The 19,674-nt window shown below is 39.4% G+C and overlaps 2 protein-coding genes across 3 annotated transcripts; both read left to right on the top strand.

Moving 5' to 3' along the window:
- Positions 1-110: 110 nt before the first annotated feature.
- Positions 111-14,256, top strand: mtf1 (metal-regulatory transcription factor 1). Its single transcript, XM_017415628.3, has 11 exons — positions 111-214; positions 1,316-1,835; positions 3,741-3,979; positions 6,148-6,279; positions 6,545-6,618; positions 7,251-7,384; positions 7,857-7,934; positions 8,112-8,214; positions 8,312-8,964; positions 9,282-9,351; positions 10,215-14,256. Exons 2-11 carry the CDS (start codon positions 1,380-1,382, stop codon positions 10,688-10,690), a joined length of 2,415 nt encoding a protein of 804 aa, XP_017271117.1. The 5' UTR covers positions 111-214; positions 1,316-1,379; the 3' UTR covers positions 10,691-14,256.
- An 805-nt stretch (positions 14,257-15,061) lies between these two features.
- On the top strand, positions 15,062-19,561 carry yrdc (yrdC N(6)-threonylcarbamoyltransferase domain containing). 2 transcript variants are annotated; one of them, XM_017415240.3, is made up of 6 exons: positions 15,062-15,330; positions 16,394-16,589; positions 17,313-17,427; positions 17,501-17,620; positions 17,714-17,841; positions 18,935-19,561. In XM_017415240.3, the coding sequence occupies exons 1-6, from the start codon at positions 15,159-15,161 to the stop codon at positions 19,002-19,004; spliced, it is 801 nt and encodes a 266-aa protein (XP_017270729.1). In that variant the 5' UTR covers positions 15,062-15,158; the 3' UTR covers positions 19,005-19,561. The 2 variants fall into 2 exon arrangements, with proteins under 2 accessions (XP_017270729.1, XP_017270728.3); XM_017415239.3 differs by having other exon boundaries at positions 15,064-15,330; positions 17,711-17,841.
- The last annotated feature ends 113 nt before the right edge of the window (positions 19,562-19,674 follow it).

Raw genomic sequence — 19,674 nt, forward strand, 5'->3', positions numbered from 1 at the left:
GGAAGCCACAAGCAAATGACACTATAAGCCCATGAATAATTTATCCGCAAAACAACGCTACGTTTTTAGTTTTAGTTGCATTTAGTTGTTTTTGTTTTCCCACAATCCATCACGATTTACGTCCTGTGACGTTGGATGGTAACCCACTGTAGGGGAGGAGATAGGAAGAAAGTGCTTACAATCCTGAGCTCAATAGGGTTTACGTTTAACAAAGGTAAATATATTTTTTGTCATTTCCTTTAACTTTGGCTCATGTGCGCCATCTTATAATTTGATAGCGATAAACTTGTTATCGCGGCGCGGCGGACGTGAAATGTCAACTGTCGACAGTTAGCGTTGATGGCTAGCATGTTAGCTTAGCCACAGGCTAATTTGTTGTAGCAAATCTATAAACAAATATGTGGTGGTTGATAGTTGTTATGTAATGCTAACAACTTCACGTTAATTCAGCGATTTTTTACTATCTATTTAAAGGCGAAACTGCGAGGGGTTTGTTCGCAATCAAGCCGATAAACCTTAAAAAAATACAAAAAGACGCTAGGGGTTATACAACATCTGAGGAACGTTGTGAATGAGCTGAAATATCAAATATGCTTTAGCTCCTAGCCTGCTAACGATGTTAACCTCGACACTGTGGCGTTTGGTGGAAGTTGCTAAATGTTTATAGGTGGAACTTTTCGGCTTTATGCTGTGCGTTTAGCGCTGCTGATGAGGAGCCTGGGTTTCACTGACCCATTAGGCGTGTCAAAAATGTAAAAGTTGCTGACACTGTCATTGAGTTTTGCATCGGCGCAAATACTAGCGTTTTCTGTGGGAGCGAACTGGACGACTTTTAGTTGAGTATTTCATCGTGTGAAAGTTGTGTTTATATCCTCTTCTGAGTCGTTGCTACAGTCATTATTGGCCTCAGAAAGTTCCAGACCCAGACGAGTTAGGTTCCCCAAACAAAACAGGGCTAAGCTTACTTTCATTCCCCCATTAATGACTGAATGAAAGTAAGCTCAGTGATAGATTGTGGCATTCAATGCATCCTTAAAGCTCTTTCTAAAGATAGCAGGATTTTGTCCAGTTAGCAGTAGTTGGTTGTGAAAACAGGGTCTGGTTGGCAGCAGTGATTCCCAAGTCAGGTGTGAAAAAATGATTTGGATGTTCAAGATGAGATTTTATCTGGCAGTACCTCTTGTTACATTTCAACTTCTGGCGAGTACTAACAGCCTCTTAAATGCCACATCAAACTGTTTTTTTCCCCCCTTAAAATGATTCCTTTCCTAAGTAAATGGAAGGCCAACATTAATGTAGCTGATTTGTTTTTCAGGTTGTAAACTTAACGTTGTGAGCCTGCCGTCCTTCTCGCGAAGGAAGGCAAGGCACCAGGGACCATGAGTGAGAATGGCCCTCCAACGGAGGCGCCTATGTACTTTGAGGTGGAGGTGGATCACCTGGAGCGAGATGATGAAGAAGACGACGACAAGATCCACTTTGACAAAGACGAGGAGCCTTCGTCCTCGTCCGGCCGTGTGTACGACCGCACCACAGTACTCATCGAGCGCGACCCCATTCGGCTGGATGAGGAGGGCGAAGAGGAGGGTCACTGTGGTGGGGATGAAGATGGAGTGACCTTTCTGACGGAAGGGGAGGGCGATGCAGATGAGGAGGAGGGCCCCCTGGCCTTTATGGCCGACCCTGATGGGATGTCACAGGGCTACGTGCACCACACAATTTCTCGAGATCAGATCCAGTTCACAATAAATCCAGGCTCCACCCCAATGCCGCGCAACATAGAAGGGGCTACACTCACTTTGCACTCAGAGTGCCCAGAAACTAAGCAGCGAGAGGTAAGCTTTTATCCTGCTCCATACTGATGAAATATATATATATATAACATGTTGGGTCTATTGATTGTAGTGAGACTAGTATGTGGCTATGGTTGCTTATTACTAAAGTAAAGACTTTCTTTTGTTTATACAAGCTGTTTTAATCATTCCAGCTAATTGCTCAACAAAGGGAGCAGATGCTTTAAAGATTTTTCTGACAAGTCTAATTTACTTACAGGCACTGAGATGCATATTGTAGCTGCAGTGTTTCATTCAGACTTAGGTTTCTCTTGTCGCACAGTAGGGGTTGTGTTTGTAAAGAGTAAAGCACTTCATTGTCTTGTATGGAATTTTTAATTAAATTTTTCTGAAGCTAACAAAGTCAAAGCGTAGCCATTTGCTTATTTATTCTCTAAAGCTCCCCAGAGTGTAGTTACAAACTTCCCAGGACACAGGAAGAAGTGAAATAACTACAACCTTCACATACAGAATTTGCAAGACTTTGTAACCATAGTTAAAGTAGGTGCACTGCAGTCATTCAAGATTAATGACTGTTTTAGACATCCAGCTGCAATCTCCATTTCTATTTTCAATATTAAATTTTAATCAGCCAAGTTTAGACTATGAAGTCTCAACCATTACATTTACCCTTTTTTTTTTTAAATCTGGAGATTAAGCTGATTACGTTTAAAAATAATCCTGACAGCTGTGACCTCCTTTTATTTTTTTAGTGTAGAAAAGAAAAGCTAAAAAAAAAAAAGATTTCCATTTATAATGCTTAATCAATCCTACACTAAGAAAAACAGCAGAAACAAACAAAATGAGGCTTCATTCTGTGTTCTGAAGCATAAAACTACAGGTGTGCAGTGGGGAGCAAAAAATAATGTAACAATTACACTGAGATGTTTGAGTTTAGGGCACCTGAGAATAGGTTTTCCTTTTGTGTTAATTAAAAAAATTAGGATTTCTTTTTACCAAGTATACAATTATCACCACTAAGTACTGTACTGATGTAAATTCACTAATATCATTTAATAATACATAACAGGATGATCTTTTGTACTTTGTGTATGTTGAGTTTCCAGATATAGTCCTCTGTCTCACTGATCAAACTCACAGTTTAGAAGGCTCACAGTGTTGTATGACATGAGAGCTGCGTGCTTTAGCTAGCTTCCATTATGGCTTTGCATGGATATTTGCTTAACAAATACCTCTCCCACATACTAATAACAAAAATAAAAGGCTTTAGACGACCCATCACACAGATTAGTGGTTGTCGGTAAGACTGAAAGCTTGAACAGCTGTGATATCGTATATGTGGAGGGGTTATGTCAGAACGCTCCTGAGCAATCTGTGAGGCAGCGAGAACACATGTTGCATCAGCATTTTGGGATTTTCACTGATTCGTTACATATTCTGTAATCCCCTTTGTCTTGCTTCGGTGTAGCTGTGTTTTAGCTCTTCAGACAGGATTAGGAACAATAAGTTAGCAAGGTAATGTCAACTCAGTCTATTGTCAAGGAGACCATCCGCAGGCTTCCTCCTCCTGGCTTTATGTTCACTGCACGATAGCGTTTTCTAAGAGGTGAATAGGCTGCTATTATTCACACTGCCCCGGGGTGTTTGTGTGAGAGGCGAGCATGGAGACTGCCACACGGCAATGGGCATTGGTGCTGTGAAACAGAATTGAATAGGATGTATTGCCTGGGATGTTAGTCATTTTTGCTGTTGTTTATGGTCAACAATTTTGAATACTGACATGTGGCTGAGTCACTGAGAGCGAGTCCCATCTGAAAGGTCGCACTGACGCATTTTGTCACTTCATATTTCAGGGCAGATCATCTCTGAGCTCAATCAGCAAAATGTTTAGTTTGTTTTTAATTTAGTGACATCATTGTTTGTTTGTTTGTTTGTTTTTCTCGTTAGGTAAAGCGCTATCAGTGCACATTCGAAGGCTGCACGAGGACATACAGCACAGCGGGAAATCTGCGTACACACCAGAAGACACATCGGGGCGAGTACACATTCGTGTGCAATCAGCAGGGCTGTGGAAAGGCCTTCCTCACTTCTTACAGTCTCAAAATCCATGTCCGTGTTCACACCAAGGAGAAGCCTTTTGAGTGTGACGTGCAAGGATGCGAAAAGGCCTTTAACACACTATACAGGTGAGCCGCCACTTATATTTATTGTGTTTGGTTTGGTTCCTCTTAATACTGTTGTTGATACAGGGGACTGATATATAGTCAGTAATTTGTTTTATGAGGTTACTGTGCTGGGCAGAAATTGCCTTCATATTTGTCCTTATTACAGCGGAGTTTGATAAAGGATTATACTTGAGCTACTCTGGTGGTTCAACAATATGCTGTGCAGGTGGCATGTGGTATTGTTGAGTCCACTCTGTCACTTCTAGTAAATAATCTCTGTATTACATTTCCAGTTTAACCTGTTGTTGACATGGTGTTGTTATGCATCATCTTCACCTTTTCTCTCAAGGTTAAAAAGAAAACAGTGTTTGGCTTTTTCTACTCCTTCTACAGTCCAGTCATCTCCTTTACATTTTTCATATTCAAGATTAAACGATTGTTACTGCACTGTGCAACAAAGTGGTTCACCAGTTCTCCTAAATCTGAATCTTTCTTGGAGGTGGCAGGACTCTGCTGTAGTGATAGTCTGGGGTGTATAGAGTCGGTAGAAAGACAGAGTACGCACTGTGGTGCTGACCTTCCTCCAGACACACGATCCTTCTGTCTCAGAAACTGGTCTGTCTGTCAGATAGGCAATAATCCAAGTAGGAGTGGAGGTAGACGCCTTTTTTCTGAAAGGTTTCACTTGGCAATGCAGTCTGGATTTTGTAATAAGCTCAGAAGAAATCAAAGACTGTGTTGCCCACTTTGCCCTTTTCAGAGTGGGCTTTCAGAACAAGGTGGATGATGACATCATTAACTCAGACCTGAGGGCAATACGCAAACTGCAGTGGATCTTAAAAGGTGCTTACTTAGGTGGGCTAATAGGCTTTCTAGGTCTTCCATGATGCAAAATGTCAGAGCAAGTTGTTTGAAATCGTTAAGAGTAGATAGATGAGATTTCAGATTAAAGAGGTGTCGTAAAATCCTGCGTAGCTGATCTGTGCAAGATTTCAGGACCAAAGGCTTTGACTATCTGGATCTGCAGCCTTGCTCCAGTTCTTTCTAGCTGAAATAGACAGTTTTAACAAATAAGCAGACATGGTTTTATGTTTCCTGAAGTTATGTAGTGAAGATGAAGTCGTGTTGAAGTCGGTGACTTCTGTGCAAGGTGTAAAAGGGAAGCTGCAGATTTTCAGGTAGTGTGTTTGTGTGGTAGGAAAAGAGAAAGTTGTGCACCCTTCCTGAGCTAAACCTGTTGTAAAACATGTTCAACTCATTGGTTCTGTTATTATCATTTTAAATTATGCTTTTTAAAACTTAGTCTTATGAATAAATATATTTATTCCCATTTGAAACTAATGTTTATACTTTATTTTCTGTGCAAAAATTTGGCTTATAGTTTCTCATATACTTAGTCACTGACTTTTAAGACATTTTAACCATGATAATTGTGAAATGAAAACCTATTACTATCTCTTGTTTTATTGTTTTTCTAGTAGATTATTCTATTTTTATAATAATTGAAAATAATGGAAAAGGTTCATTTTTTAATATCAAATGTGAAATAGCAGAAACAATTTCTTATAAGGAAATGCTCAAATAAAAAAGTGAAGCTCTGTTATCTCAGAGTATTGTATCCCTTATGCTTTCTTCTTTAGGTGTTTGGGTTTTTGTTTAACTCTTTATCTTTAAATGAAAATTTCAAGTGAAATGACTTAGATGTTGGAAGTTAAACTCCCATTACACAGTTTGACATCTTAATAGAGTTTGGTAACTTAAGCCACTTACTAAAGGCATAATTGTAAGTATGTTATCCATTTAGATTTTGGACCACATCAGAGCTTCTGGCTTGTGTCGGTTCAGTTTCTATGACAACACATCTTCAGCTTGACGGTGCTATGCCGTCAGCATCACTTCTCTGTCAGAGGCAGCCATTTAATGCCACACATAAATGAATCCTTTTTAATTGTATTACCTCCTCTCTCTTATTGTCAGACTGTTAATGCTAACAGTGTGTGTGGACTTTGTCATTCCTGTCTGCCCTACGTTTAGGAGGGCTGTTTTTTTTTCTTGCACTGCTTTTTGAATATGTTAAAAGAAACGGTGCAAATAAACAAATACTGAATAAACTCGTTGTGTTTACTTTGTTTTTTTTCTCTCGAAGTCTCTGAAACGGTGTAATGAAACCCACTTGATTGTTTCTGCAGGCTAAAAGCACACCAGAGACTTCACACAGGCAAGACATTCAACTGTGAATCGGAGGGATGCACAAAGTACTTTACCACACTCAGTGACCTGAGGAAGCACATTCGCACACACACTGGGGAGAAGCCATTTCGGTGAGCATTTCCATTATTACAGCGACTTTAATGCACTTCTGGCTAAAGTTGAAGGAACAGGAATACTAATAGATACTCAGAGGCAGTAGAAATGGTCTGTGTGAGTGTTAGCCGGTGTGTGCAGTCAGTTCTGAAGTAATGTATTTCATATTAACACACGGTCAGCTAAGGCTTATTTCTTCTTAAGATAAATGATCGAACCCACTTTCTAGTTTAAGGTTTTTTATAAGTCATTTTGCATTGTTTTTGTCTTTTTTGCTTTCAGCTGTGACCACAGTGGCTGTGGGAAAGCCTTTGCTGCTAGTCACCATCTAAAAACACATGTACGAACACACACAGGTATGTAGTTTTGGCCTTTTTTAATCTAGCCTCACTGTTGGCTTAAATGCTCAGTTGCTTGCTGAAGTTTGCTGAAGGCAAACGTTCTTTACAAAGTGCCATCTACTGAGCACATATCCTCACACTCACTTTTGTTCAAATACTTTTTTATTATTCAAAGATGTAGTACAGTATAATACTAACTTATTAATCCCAGTAAGTTAGGAATCATAAAAAGAAGCTGTGGCCTTTTATACTTTCTTTACTTTGTAAATTGAACATTCTGTTGGATGGAAACAAAAGTGGAACTTTAGATTTTTTAGCCACACTGGTCAAATGGCAAGGATATTATTTTTTTTACAGATTAAACAAGTGCAAGATCGATAAGTTAATTAACTGTGTGATAAAGAAAAATAATCTTTTGGTTATTAAACATTAATCAGCTTGTCTGTTTTTGTGTATAAAATACAGACATGTAGCCACACTGCTAATGCTTGCTGTAGCTTTTTATAAATTTCTTTTATGGAATATCAGAACTTTCCACCAGGCTCTGAAACTAAAGAAAGAAGAGATTAGTAAATATTATTCTCCCATTTCAGTCTCATTCTTTACTTTCCCTGATGTTTCTTCTTCCTTTATTTTTTTGTTTTTAGGGGAGAAGCCATTCAACTGTCCGAGTGATGGCTGTGAGAAGACGTTCAGCAGCCAGTACAGTTTGAAGAGTCACATCCGAGGCCACGACAAAGAACAGGCCTTCACTGTCACCCTCACCCATCCGCACTCTGAAGTGAGTCATGGCACAGCAGTGTCTAAGAATCTGGGACACTTGTTCACGTTGATGGTTCACTTGTTTTGTTGTCTTCAGTTCAGCATGACTGTTCGTCCTTCAAGTTGGTCATTTCATTAAAAAGCTGTGATTCCAAATGAGCTGTATTCAGGAGCAGCGTGTGCTGTTTGGTCCCGAATACAATCCTGAGTTAATTCAAGTGTTGGTGCCTATAGACTAAAACTTCTTTAAGTTTGACAAACAAAATGTGGGATTTTCTGCTCTTCACTGATATGCTGTCATTTCAACAATATCCTAGTTAATTGTTATCTTTATGATAAAGTTTTCTAAATAAAACCTAGATTTTAGTTATATAATATTGTATGCATCTCATCTTTTCCCACTTTAACTTTCATTATCTTCAGATGACTCACCTCCGAATCAGAATGCCCTGGTGAGTTTTAATTGTGGCCTATTATTGTCTTAATTATAGGATGCAAATCACTCGCTGTGCCTCAGTGACTTGAGTCTCATCTCAACAGACTCGGAGCTACGAGAGAACATCAACAATGTAAGTCTGGCTATGGCTTCATGTTTTTTTAGCCCCAACTGGACTGAAGATGTGTCATTGTGTTGTTGTATTTATGTATTAAAAATTGAAACAAAAACAATAGTTTTGTCATGTTTTAATACTTTAAGAAAGGCACCTATTCTAAATATTTTTTTGTGAAATGTGGCTGTATTACAGACTCAAAACTTGGACCTCAACAATGTGACCCCTGTGAAAATCTTTGAACTCATGTTCCAGAGTCCTGAAAATAGCATCAGCCAAGATGATGCCCATCCTAACAGTAAGAAAATCTAAATTAAACCCTGCCTGCTTTGGTTGTATTGATTTTTTTTTTCTTTCCTTCTTTTTCCTGACGGAGCTTTGACTTTCCTCCTCAGAGAGCCTTTCTGAACCCTTCAGCCTAGAAACCTCCACTCAACCAGGAGTGACTGATGCCTTGCCTATCATCTCTTTTTCTGTCAACCCTACCTCCTCATCTTCCCACAATGCTGCTGTCATGGAGCCTTCATCCCACCACAGTGAGAACTCTTCCTCACAGGTTTCCACTCCTGCTCCTGTCACTGTTACGGTCAGCTCCACGCAGCCTCCGTCTTTCATGCAGCTAAGTGGGCCTCAGCAGATCTCAGATGTGCCTCAGGCTTCTGTCCAAGCACCAAACCATGTCCCCCCCCAGCACTATGTGGCCCTACCACCTACATTCCTACAGCCAGAAAGCACAACTCAGACCACTCCTCTACCCCCACCCATCTCTGTTCACCCTCCAGTGGCTCCTGAGCTGACAGCTTCAGCTTCAGGTGCTGCTGCTGCTGTTACGGCTGCAGCATCAGACGGTCTAGCAGCTGTGGCACAACCTGTGCCTTTGACCAGCAACGCTGTCACAAACACTGGCCCAGGTCTGGCTACTACCCCTGCCACCATCACCATAGCATCAACCCCGAACGTTTTGCAGCCCAGCCTTGTCATGTCTGACCAGAACCTCCAGTGGATCCTCAGCAGTGCAGCGAACAGCCAGCAGAACCCCGAGCAAGCGGTGAGTGGTGCTCACATCGAGTTTATGCAAAGAAACATTGACTTCATTCATGTAGTTTATAAATGTTTCCCAAAATTCTGTTTATTGAGTTAATTTTCATATGAGACATTTATGAACTGTTAATCTTTAAAGAATTTGTCGCCGTAGGTTCTGTTTATAGGAAGTGAAGTGCAAGTAATATTATTCATTTTCATCGACACACACCCAAACTACAGTGTTTTAATACAACAGAATTGTGGTGAATATCAGTCTGACAGAGCTCTGGTCTGTCCCCAGTTATAATTTTGTTTAATATGAACCTTAATGTTTGTTCACAGACACATCAAGGAGCTCCAAAAGTGGAAAAGGTTTTTTTCACCACAGCCATACCAGTGGGAGGAAATGCTGGTAAGCATGAGTGTGGTCACCCTTTTTTTGTTTGATTGATTTTTAAGGATGTGGACATCTGCCAAAAAATTCTAATGATGTAAATAAATTTGTTTTGCCAGGGAGGAATTTAGCTTTAACAAGTTCAATTAAATACATAATTAAATTAGTTTATTGAACTACTAAGATGCGGTCAGTGTGCTTTTTTTGGGACGCTTTATAATTATACAACAGCTAAAGAGCAATTCTGAAACCATTAAAAGCCATATGAAGCAATGCAGCTGATATTACAGTGACTGGGACTTCAGCCAGATAAAAACCATAAAGCTGAGTTTTACATGTCACTGTTCTGGGCCCTGATGGAAGCAGAAAGGTTAGTTTATAATGGTTTTTGCAATTAAGAAGAAGGGGGAAAAAAACATTTTTCATTCCACATTAGCTGCCCCTCTCTCAGAAATGGAAATTACAATCATGATAATCAGAGAAAAGGAACAAGTTTTCATCTTTGAGTAGCTTAAATAATGTTTTTCTTTTATTCACCGTTGCAAAATAAATTTCTGATGAACTTAAAGACATCTTTTACCTTATTGTATTTACAAACATTTTTTTTATACAGTAAACGTAATTTATGGTGAAATAATTGAGGTACAAAGGAACTTACAACTGCAGATAGTTTCTATGGTGTTCACTGTAGGAACACAGGCTCACCATCAGTTTATTTTGGGAAAAAGTTCAAGAAGCAGTTTCTACCCACAGAAATCTCTTGCACATGTGGAATTGACTCTATAAGGCTTCACAGTCAGAAATGGATGCCTACCAGTGTCTTTAAATGAATAGAAACCCGTTTGTGTCAAAGGCCTAAGTTCACCTTGTTTCTGTTTCAGGCAACTCGGTCCAACAGATCGGCCTCAGTCTGCCAGTCATCATCATCAAACAGGAGGAATCCTGCCAGTGCCAGTGTGCCTGCAGGGACTCCGCTAAAGACAAGAAAACAAAGAGCCCCTCTTCCATCATTTCAGCCCCAACGCAGCAGCAAACTCCAGAGCCCCCTCCTGCACTCTCATCCGAACTTCCTCACCAATCAGCCCCTTCGTCCTCTTCCTCCTGCTGCCTCCCCGAGTCTTCCTCCAAGGTGGGCGAGGTAAGGCCAGAGCCCCACTCTTCTTCATGCTCCACCACAGCTCTGCCTTTCTCCACCATAGTGAGCAACGCCGCCGCCAACCCAGCTCCGTCTGACGGGTTGGCCAGCATGGACGTCTCAGACTTCCTCTCCATGCAGAGCCCCGAAACGGCTGCCAACATCGAGGCTCTGCTGCTGGTTGCAGACGACTTCAACATGACCACTGATGGCAGTGTTTAGAGTTGTTACTGTCAGAGTCTGGTGCGGCCTGTTTATCTGTTCATCTCACACTGCGCATCACTCACCAAAGCAATGCCTTTTCTTCACCCCATGTAGTGTGCATGCACCCCTCTGTTCTTGCAGTGCAATCTGCTTCGTATCTCACTTTCCATACATCTTGAAATATATATATATATATATATATATATATATATATAAAGATACACAAGTAGGTACAAACTATAAATAATTTTTTGTTGAGTCTCATTGCTGTAGCTGAGTTTTTAGAAACCAGATTAGTTTGCTTCTTGAGATTTAGCAGCTTTAAAGCTGTGAAACAGCAGTAGATCCTATGTGGGGAAACACGATCTGTACATATTAACATCCACTCTCAATTAATTGAATGAAATAAGTGTGTTGTCCAAGCACTGATAATGTAAGATTTCCTGTCTATAAGGGTTAAGGAAAGCAAAAACTTGTCTATATCCTTGTACTGTACCACGGGTCCTAAGAAATACTTAAAGCTGGTTTGCAGCTGACTAGAATGCACTGTATGTTGCTCTCGTTTTCAGTCACGTATTGCTGCCGGCAGGAATTTCAAGTGGTTGGCCACACAACCCCTCATTTGGCTGTTATATAGTTTGAAGTAACTTTTTAAGTATTTTTTTTTATTATTATTATTTTCTTGGAAGACTAATATAGTCAAAAAATGTGATGATTCTTTCTTTTGTTTTACTAATGGAGAAAAAAACCTGTGATCAGATCTGCTCGTCTCTGAGTGGCATTATGTCAATAAGTTGCCTCTAATTTAAACTAACTTAAATTTGTATATGTTAATTTATTTAAATATTTGATTTTAACAATATACTGAATACATTTATCTTCAAGATAGTAGAAAAAAATAATTTATTCCAATTTTTTATTTTATTCTTTTTGTAAGGTTACTGATATTTGAACATGTATTGTTGAAAGGAAGTTTGGCAAAAAAAGAAAAAAAAAAGTGTACCTCTAGCCAGCACATTAAATTATCATCTAGGATCTGCTTGTTCGCAAGAATGGTCCAACAGTAACAGCTACTGTCAACATCCCATGATTTTCAGGGCAGTGACCCTCTCAGGGATGCATCAAGTCATAACGGATCCCACTTCCCCCGGTTTGTTACCCTGACATTTGACGTTTTCTTTTACCAGAAGGCCCTCACTTGCAGTAGCCCTACATTTTGCTGCACTCTTCCCTATTTTTTGCACAGTATCTTGTAAAGAGAGTAATTTGACAGCTTGTTCGGTGACGTGACACCACTGTAGACTTTTTGTATACAACTGCTGTAAAGTAGCATTTAAAGGATGGTGTCCGAGAGCCTGTAAATACAGTGCATAAACAGCTTTGAGAAACTGGTGGATTCCAGGATTTGTATTTTTGTATAGAATTTTGAATTTACTAACTCAGAGTTTGGAGCCAATATACCCCTTATCCTTGCATTCTTCCTTCTGTCATATTTATGTAGAGCAGTTTATCTTTTGCTGTTTATTGGTATGGTTTTATAAGCACCTGGGCTTCTGTACAGTCTGCACTGTAACAACATATGTAACATACAGAGTATAATTTAACAGTATTGTTTCACGTGGGACACAATGCAATGATGACAGAGAAAAGGCATTATCTCCTGTAGATGAAAGAGTTGAAGCTTCTTGGCCTTACAACGTTAACTGCTCTGTAAGCCTCCTTGCCTTGACCAACGTGTCGGTTCTCATGTTCACTGATCTCCAGAAACAGAACGTCGAGACAACAAGGCCTGGGGTTTCTTCTGGTTCTACGTGGTCTGTGATTTTCAGCTGGGATGTTTTTTTGGAAAGTCTGGATCAGTGGCAAATCATCCAACAGAATTTTATTTCCAGGTTATTCAGTAAACTAAATTATTGAGCTAGTCACTTTAAACTAGACTCTAGTCCCTTTTTTGGAATTAATTGGAAGAATATATGTCACTTGTCTGACCGGGGCCAAGGAATCAGATGTTCCTGATGACCAAGATAAGTCTTGAGTCAGTCAAACCAGTGTCTCATTTTATTATTACATTCATACAGGACTGTGCAAAGGTTTGAAGTTTCTACGAAAACGGACTTTTCTGTCATTTTCTTTTTAAAGTGGCCTTGAAACTCAGTTCTTCATGCTCTCTGAAGGTGTTCAGTTGTTCTTTCAACATTGGCAGCTTTTTTCCCTCCCATTTTCAGACCAGACATCCGTCAGCTAATTTCATTCATTTACCGTATGACAACATTTTGACTAAAAGCTTATTAGGAATCACATTTTGCAAATTACGATTTTATGGCTGTTAGGCTGGGGTTTTTTCTGAAAGCGGTGGAAGAAACAGGGAAAGGAAAAGAAAGTGCCTGGAGATCAAATTTTCCACTTTAGGTTGTTGGCACAACACTGCTTCATTCATTGCATTTGTGCTTTTTTATGCTTGAAAGGATCTTTAGTCAGCATCAGATTGGGTAACACAAATATTTTCTTCCAACTGTAATGTACAAGAATTGGGTTGAAATTAATTCAAAAGCAGTTTAACTAAAAAAATTGACTCCAAGTCAGCCTGAAGAACTGTTGGTCAAAACCACAAGGAGGGACTTTAAAATTAAAAAAAAGAAGTCCTTAAAACCTTTGCACAGTTCTACCACAACTTGTGATTAAAATCATTTCCTGCATGTGAACTTGTCTTCATCCAAACGTGACCAAATTGGATTATTAAGACACTAGAAATTACAGAAAGGTCTCATATGTACTGTCGATGTACACATCTATGCAATTTAAAATGGCAGTCAAAGATAAGTTACTTCAACTTTGCCCATGATTTGAACTCATTTAATGACACCCAGAGGAAAAGGTTTTTAGTGTCTCCATTATTATTATACTGCTTGAACTCTTATTGCAGTGATAAATTCTTACATGAATGTGGTGCAAATCCGGATTTAAAGAGCATTAAGTTAGTATTTTGCGCCACATCCATCCGAAATGCAGGTTTTGCTTCTGTGGCAACTTGTTTTGAAACAAACTGGGTTTATTTGAGGACGTCTTTGGAGGTTGGTTCTGTTTTAAGAATTATCTTGGTTAACGTACGCAGATTTTCCTCAGATTTTGTAAGCAAGCACTCACTCCATTTATCGTATCGTTGCAGCCTTTCATGCGTTTGTGGATCATTTCAGCTTTTTTTTTCCTCCCTCTTCAGTAAAAGTGAAACTTATTGCTGCCAGTATTTTATTATTATTATTATTATTCAGAGATGGTCTTTAACTCAGCCCAGGTTTGTCTGTCTATCTGAAAAGGGTGACAGTAGTAAATCACAGATGGTGGCTTTTTTTTGGAAGCAGGTAAAACAAAACAAAAATTAACATTTTTGAACAGGTAATAAATTTAGGAAAGTACATGCTTCCAATGAATTGTCCAACATCCAAAGAGTGAGGAAATGTTAAGGATTTGTATTTTTAAAAGAATGTATAATGTGAAAATATTTGCTTATGCTTGTTTCGTATAAAGTGATGAATAACTTTATGAATTGAGAGCAATATAATACTAATAAAACCTTGTCACTAAAATGTTCTGCATGTCATTTTTTTAAACACTTAAATATCTGTGATTATTAAGTTTATTCAGGTACAAAATTACATTACTCCTCTTTGGTTAGATGATATGTGACGGGCACATCCTGAAGGGATTTTCTCTGCAAGAAAAAAAAAAGAGATTAAACAAACAAAACGATGAGTTAGAATAAGTTACAGAGGGAGGAAACTATTCACTCACCACTAAAACATGTTTTAGAGCCACCAAGTCATTGATGACTGATTTGCACAGATTTATGTTGTCAGACAGGGTGAGCAGTCTGTCCTCCAAGTCCTCCATGTTCTGCAAACACAAACACTTCAGTTAGGACGGATGAATGACTGTCGACGGCCTCGTTATGTCGGAGCCAACCTGATGCGATTGAAGCACAGCCTCTTCAACCTGCGGCTTTTCTGCATCACCTGCAAGCATTTCACATTAAAACCACTAAAAACGAGACAAACCAACGGTATGCTGTGAAGGTGAGCGTTGCGTTACCCGTGTCCGAGGTCACACCTGTCGACATGGCCTTCAGCGTAAAGCGGGGTCTTAATTTGAAAGCGCTCAGGTGATTTATGTGTTTCTAATCAATCTACGTACTGACGTAAAACGAATCACTACGTCGGTCAGAGCTGGCAGAGCTTTCTCGTGAACTATTCAAGTCGTCGTTTATAAGTAAATCACAAATTGCAGCTTTCGTCTAGTTTATTTTCTTAAATTAATTTCGTTAAATTTGCTTTAATCGAGCATCCTCGGTGATTTTAACGCAGTTTTCGTGTAGCTGTCCCTTTAAGAAAGTGATGTAAGAATTTAGGGGCGTAACCCGGAACCTTTGAGTTATTACATCAGGCGGAACATGCTGCTGGTCCGCGAAAGAACACATCTGTGGCTTTAATTTATGACTTCAGTTGGTTTTATCGCTGCTAAACTGGTTTGTTTCAGAGGAGGACACAATTCAGCGGTGGCTCGTCGGCTTGAAGCTAAAATGTGTAAAGAAATGAAGACTAAACTGCTCCGTTTGTTGCCGCTGACTTCCAGCAGGCCCGCGAGTCATCAGGGGATCCAAACAGGTACATCTGGTTCGTTACCAATATATGTCATTCAGAGCCTGAAGTACACGGACTTTCGGGTCAGTTCAGTAAAGCTGATCGTTCTTAAAATAAGTAAATGGTTTAGACAAGCTGAAACATTTACAGTAGGGGTGAAGAAACTAAAACACTGCAACCTTTTTACATTTAAAACGTTCAGTACCCAGCTAACCAGTAATTACAGTACTGTGCTAAAGTGTTGAGCTACTCATTATTTACAGTTTATTCCAAAGGAGCCAGTCTGTCTTTTTTATTGATATTGACAATAGTTTCCATTTTCAGCTCATTGTGCTGCCATTTCTGAGTGGATTTTTTTTTTTTTTTTATTATTTGTATCATTTTCATGAGGCACTCGAGCACATAATGGCCCCTAAACCAAAGGGATAAACCAGGAAACTTCAACAATAATAGTTTAAATGACGTCTTTGGTTTGTAAAACAGTAAAACATTATTGATTTGAAGACACCAGTTCTAGAAAATCTTTCAACTGCTTTCATTAACAGCTCAGAATTAAATCTGACTGTTTACAGAGATAGAAAATTATGATTAAATCTTTTCCCTTCAAAATGTTGCTGATCAGACATATGTAAGCACATTTTATGTATCTGACATAAATTCTGTCTGGGAAAAGATGAACCATAATCTGGGATAGTGTGAATTGAAGACTTCTAGTAGGTTAAAAACAAAATGGTGGTAAGATCTAAGTAGTAATTGGTGTTTTTGAAAAGTGCCACTTTCCAGCTCTTTGTTTGTAGCTTTGTGGCTCCTCTTTATCAGTGATCAATATCCATGTGATCTGAGGGGCACGGTTACGTATCTTACCTGTATCTGTGAATGTTAAGCATCACTGAGCTCAGGTCGCTGCTTAGACATTCAGGAAAAGTAGATTGGTGAGGCTAGGGGGGCAATAAAGCTTTGAAAGACAAACATATTCCACCAGTTGTGTTTTAAAAGGTGAAAGATCTGTGCTCCTCAGATCTCTCAGACATAAACGTGTATGACCTCTCTATATGACATATATATATATTTTCTTCTTTAATCGCAGATGGTACTGAGATCCTGAACTGTGCTGTGAAGGCCCTGAAGGACGGTCACATTGTTGCTGTTCCCACGGACACCATCTACGGCCTGGCATGTCTGGCCCAAAACTCTGAGGCGGTGAGAAAAATCTACGACGTGAAAGGACGCAACGGACACAAGCCGCTGGCCATTTGTGTTGGAGAAATTCAAGATATATATAAGTGAGTGCGCTACGTGCCTGAAGATTTTTTTTTTTTTTTTTAGACCTCTGTTTTGATTCACTGGTTTGTGAAGACAGGCTGATATAAAAATTCCCAGTTTAAAGGATCAGTTTTACCGTTGTGTAATGACTTTAATCTTTAAAAGCACAAAGTTTTATGTCTGATCCTGCTCTTTTATCATGAAGGTAAAAGTGTTATTCTTGCACTAAGACACATTTTATGTTTAGTAACGGGTAATCCTGCTCTCAAAGCTAGCCATTCTATAACAGTTCATGCTTTTTTCTGTCCTTCAAGGCTTTGTTGAACTTTTGTTGCAGGTTAGCTAAATTAGTGGAGTTATGGGTGAGGAGTACATCCAAATTCTGAATGACAATATTGTAGTGTAGCAAGAAACTGTTCCAGCAAAACCTTAAATTTTATTATATTAAGAGCTGCCATTTGTGCTTTTAATTGTCAAAAAAATAGCAAAATACTCAATATCTGTGCAATATTCTTCTCTGTTGTAAAAAACTGTTAAGAATTTTTGCACAACAAGCTAATAAAATGTATTTTATGGTTTCATTTCATTGTGTAACTGTGTAATAATTTAACCCAACTCTAAACACGGATCACATCCTTCTGCAAGTGGTCACAAAATTAAAAGCATCAGATTTCTCAGATAATGATTTAAATCGCCGCACTCCCGTGTTTCGGGTAACCACATCTTCTTGTTTCCGTCAACAGATTCTGTAAGGTGAAGGTGAAGGAGGAGCTGCTGGGCGACCTGCTGCCTGGTCCCGTCACTCTGGTGTTTGAAAGGTCCGAAGCTCTGAACACCGATCTCAACCCCTTCACTTCAGTAAGTCTGCATCTTTAATGAAAGACTTATAAAAACCAAACGGTGATTTATTATTAAACCGTGCTCTCCTCAGCTTGTAGGTGTGCGTATTCCCAATCACGCCTTTATGAGGCGTCTTTGTCAGATGTGTGGAGAACCGTTAGCGCTCACCAGCGCCAACATCAGCTCACAAACCAGCACAGTAGAAGTTTGTGTAAGTGTCAGAAACGAGTAATGTGTCTAAAGTCTGTGAAGCTGACGTTTTATGAAGGTGGTTTGCTTTTTTTTGTTTGTTTCTGCTAAGGAGTTTCAGGAACTCTGGCCAAAACTGTCTGTGGTGGTCGATGGTGGTCCAATAGGAGACGAGAGCCGCCTCGGGTCAACAGTCATTGACTTGTCAGTACTCGGCAAATATCGAGTCATCAGGCCCGGCTGGTGAGTCTACAGTCATCTGCTGCACTTTCACATGTTGTTCACAAAGTAATGACATTCAGGTACAGAAACAAAGATTTTAGTTCTGAACCAGGAAGGCGTTCAGAAAACACATCCTGATCTTGTTGTTTATGTTGTGAGTGAAGGAACCAACCTGGATGCATCCAGAATTCACCAGTTTCTTTTCTCACATTACACATCTCCATCTATTTTTATATGATGTTTCGAGAATAATGTTTTTGACAGTTTGTTTGCCTGTCTGTCAGAAATCGGTGGCGTAAAACTCATCTGACTGGGAGGCAAACAAAATGCCCCCACTTCTGTTCTCATACTGGAACAGATAGGCTGTCCTGTATGCGTTTCATTTTCTTTGCTGTTAAAATCATTAACAGAAGGTCACTTTTAACCAAAAACCCATCTGGTCATTTCATCGCGCACGTAAGTTAAATTTGCTGGTTGGGTTCTAAGTTCGACTTTCTTTACATAATAAAAAGAGACAGAATGTGTATATTTTTTCTGTCTCTTGCACAGCCTCTGTCAGAATAACTAAGCACAAAAGCAGCGTTGAGCATGTGCTGAAGGCTTATTTACAGCTGCTGCTTCTGACTCCTCTTTGCCGCTGACTGAGCAGAAGAGAAACGAATGTCTTTCTGCGGTAGAAAAAACATGACATCACAGTACAGCCAGCAGCTTGGATTCAGAAGTTGCTAGATTTCTGGTTAGGTTGGTTTGTTTTTATTCTCTTTAGTGTCATTTGGTTATAACTTATAAGAACTGAACTGTTTTTGTGTCAGTATGTAAGAGGGATAATTATATTTGAGTATTTCACAAAGAAAAAAACAAATATTGGAACCTTATAATTGAAACATATCTGTTCTCGTACTTGAGAATCTAAGTTCAAGCTAGATAAACTATTGACATTAATTAATCTGATGAAACACGAGCCCAGTTCATACGGACGTATCATGAATGGCTGCCAGGTGGGAGGAAATGACCATGTAGGCAGCTGGTCACATTGTGTTTTGCTCTCTCTTCACGCCTGCTTGGAGGTGGACTTGCTTTAATGCACAAGAAATGACCCTAATTCTGTTTTCAGTGCCCTTTCTTCTACGCTTGACGTGTTGGAAAGCAAATATGGCCTGTCAGAGGACTCGGGGGAAGAATGACCTTTAAACCCTCCGCACTCCGAAACACACGCCGAGACGCACAACCAGCTCCGACCCGGGGGATACGTGGGAAAACAAAGAAGCAGGGAATCTGACTGTCCTGGGAAAAGCTAAAACTCGGGATGAAATCGGGTCTTACCACACTCATGGCAGCTGTCTTCAGGTCAGGAGGGAGATCTTTGTTTATCACAGTTAACCTAGAATCAGATGGAGTGAAGATGTTTCAGCTTCCTGTTTGTCAGCTGCATCTTTACAAATAAAACTGTTTTAGGAAAAAGCTTCAGGTTAAATGGGGACTGTATCATTACAGAGGACACTTTATGGCAGAAATGTTTTCACTTTTTTTAGCGACATTAATGGTTGGAAGTCCCTAAAAATCCTAATGATTTAATTAAATCTTCTTTTATTATTGTAACTACCCATATTTATTTTATCTGAGACAATGTAAGATTCAAACCACAGTCTGGAAGCATTCACAGTAACATAAGATGCCTGAAGAGGTATCTTATATGTTTAAAGGATTGTAAACTCTGTATATTAAAAGGAAAAGTTTTAGATATCATTGTGTTCATTATGCATAAAAAACTGTGTGAAACATATTTGCTATTGTTCATTCGGAGGTGTCTGGATATAACTCATGAATGATTCTTAACGGAGAGTGAAATTAAGA

The sequence above is a fragment of the Kryptolebias marmoratus genome, linkage group LG16 (genome assembly GCF_001649575.2).
Source record: "Kryptolebias marmoratus isolate JLee-2015 linkage group LG16, ASM164957v2, whole genome shotgun sequence".
Taxonomy (NCBI): domain Eukaryota; kingdom Metazoa; phylum Chordata; class Actinopteri; order Cyprinodontiformes; family Rivulidae; genus Kryptolebias; species Kryptolebias marmoratus.

Bases quoted from the DNA above. Each gene is read 5' to 3' on its own strand.
- mtf1 (XM_017415628.3), top strand. From the start codon at position 1,380: ATGAGTGAGAATGGCCCTCCAACGGAGGCGCCTATGTACTTTGAGGTG. The intron at 7,385-7,856 runs GTGAGTCATGGC...TCTTAATTATAG, and splicing joins TCACCCATCCGCACTCTGAA to GATGCAAATCACTCGCTGTG. The intron at 8,965-9,281 runs GTGAGTGGTGCT...GTTTGTTCACAG, and splicing joins AGCAGAACCCCGAGCAAGCG to ACACATCAAGGAGCTCCAAA.
- yrdc (XM_017415239.3), top strand. From the start codon at position 15,159: ATGACTTCAGTTGGTTTTATCGCTGCTAAACTGGTTTGTTTCAGAGGA. The intron at 15,331-16,393 runs GTACATCTGGTT...CTTTAATCGCAG, and splicing joins TCATCAGGGGATCCAAACAG to ATGGTACTGAGATCCTGAAC. The intron at 17,428-17,500 runs GTAAGTCTGCAT...TGCTCTCCTCAG, and splicing joins ATCTCAACCCCTTCACTTCA to CTTGTAGGTGTGCGTATTCC.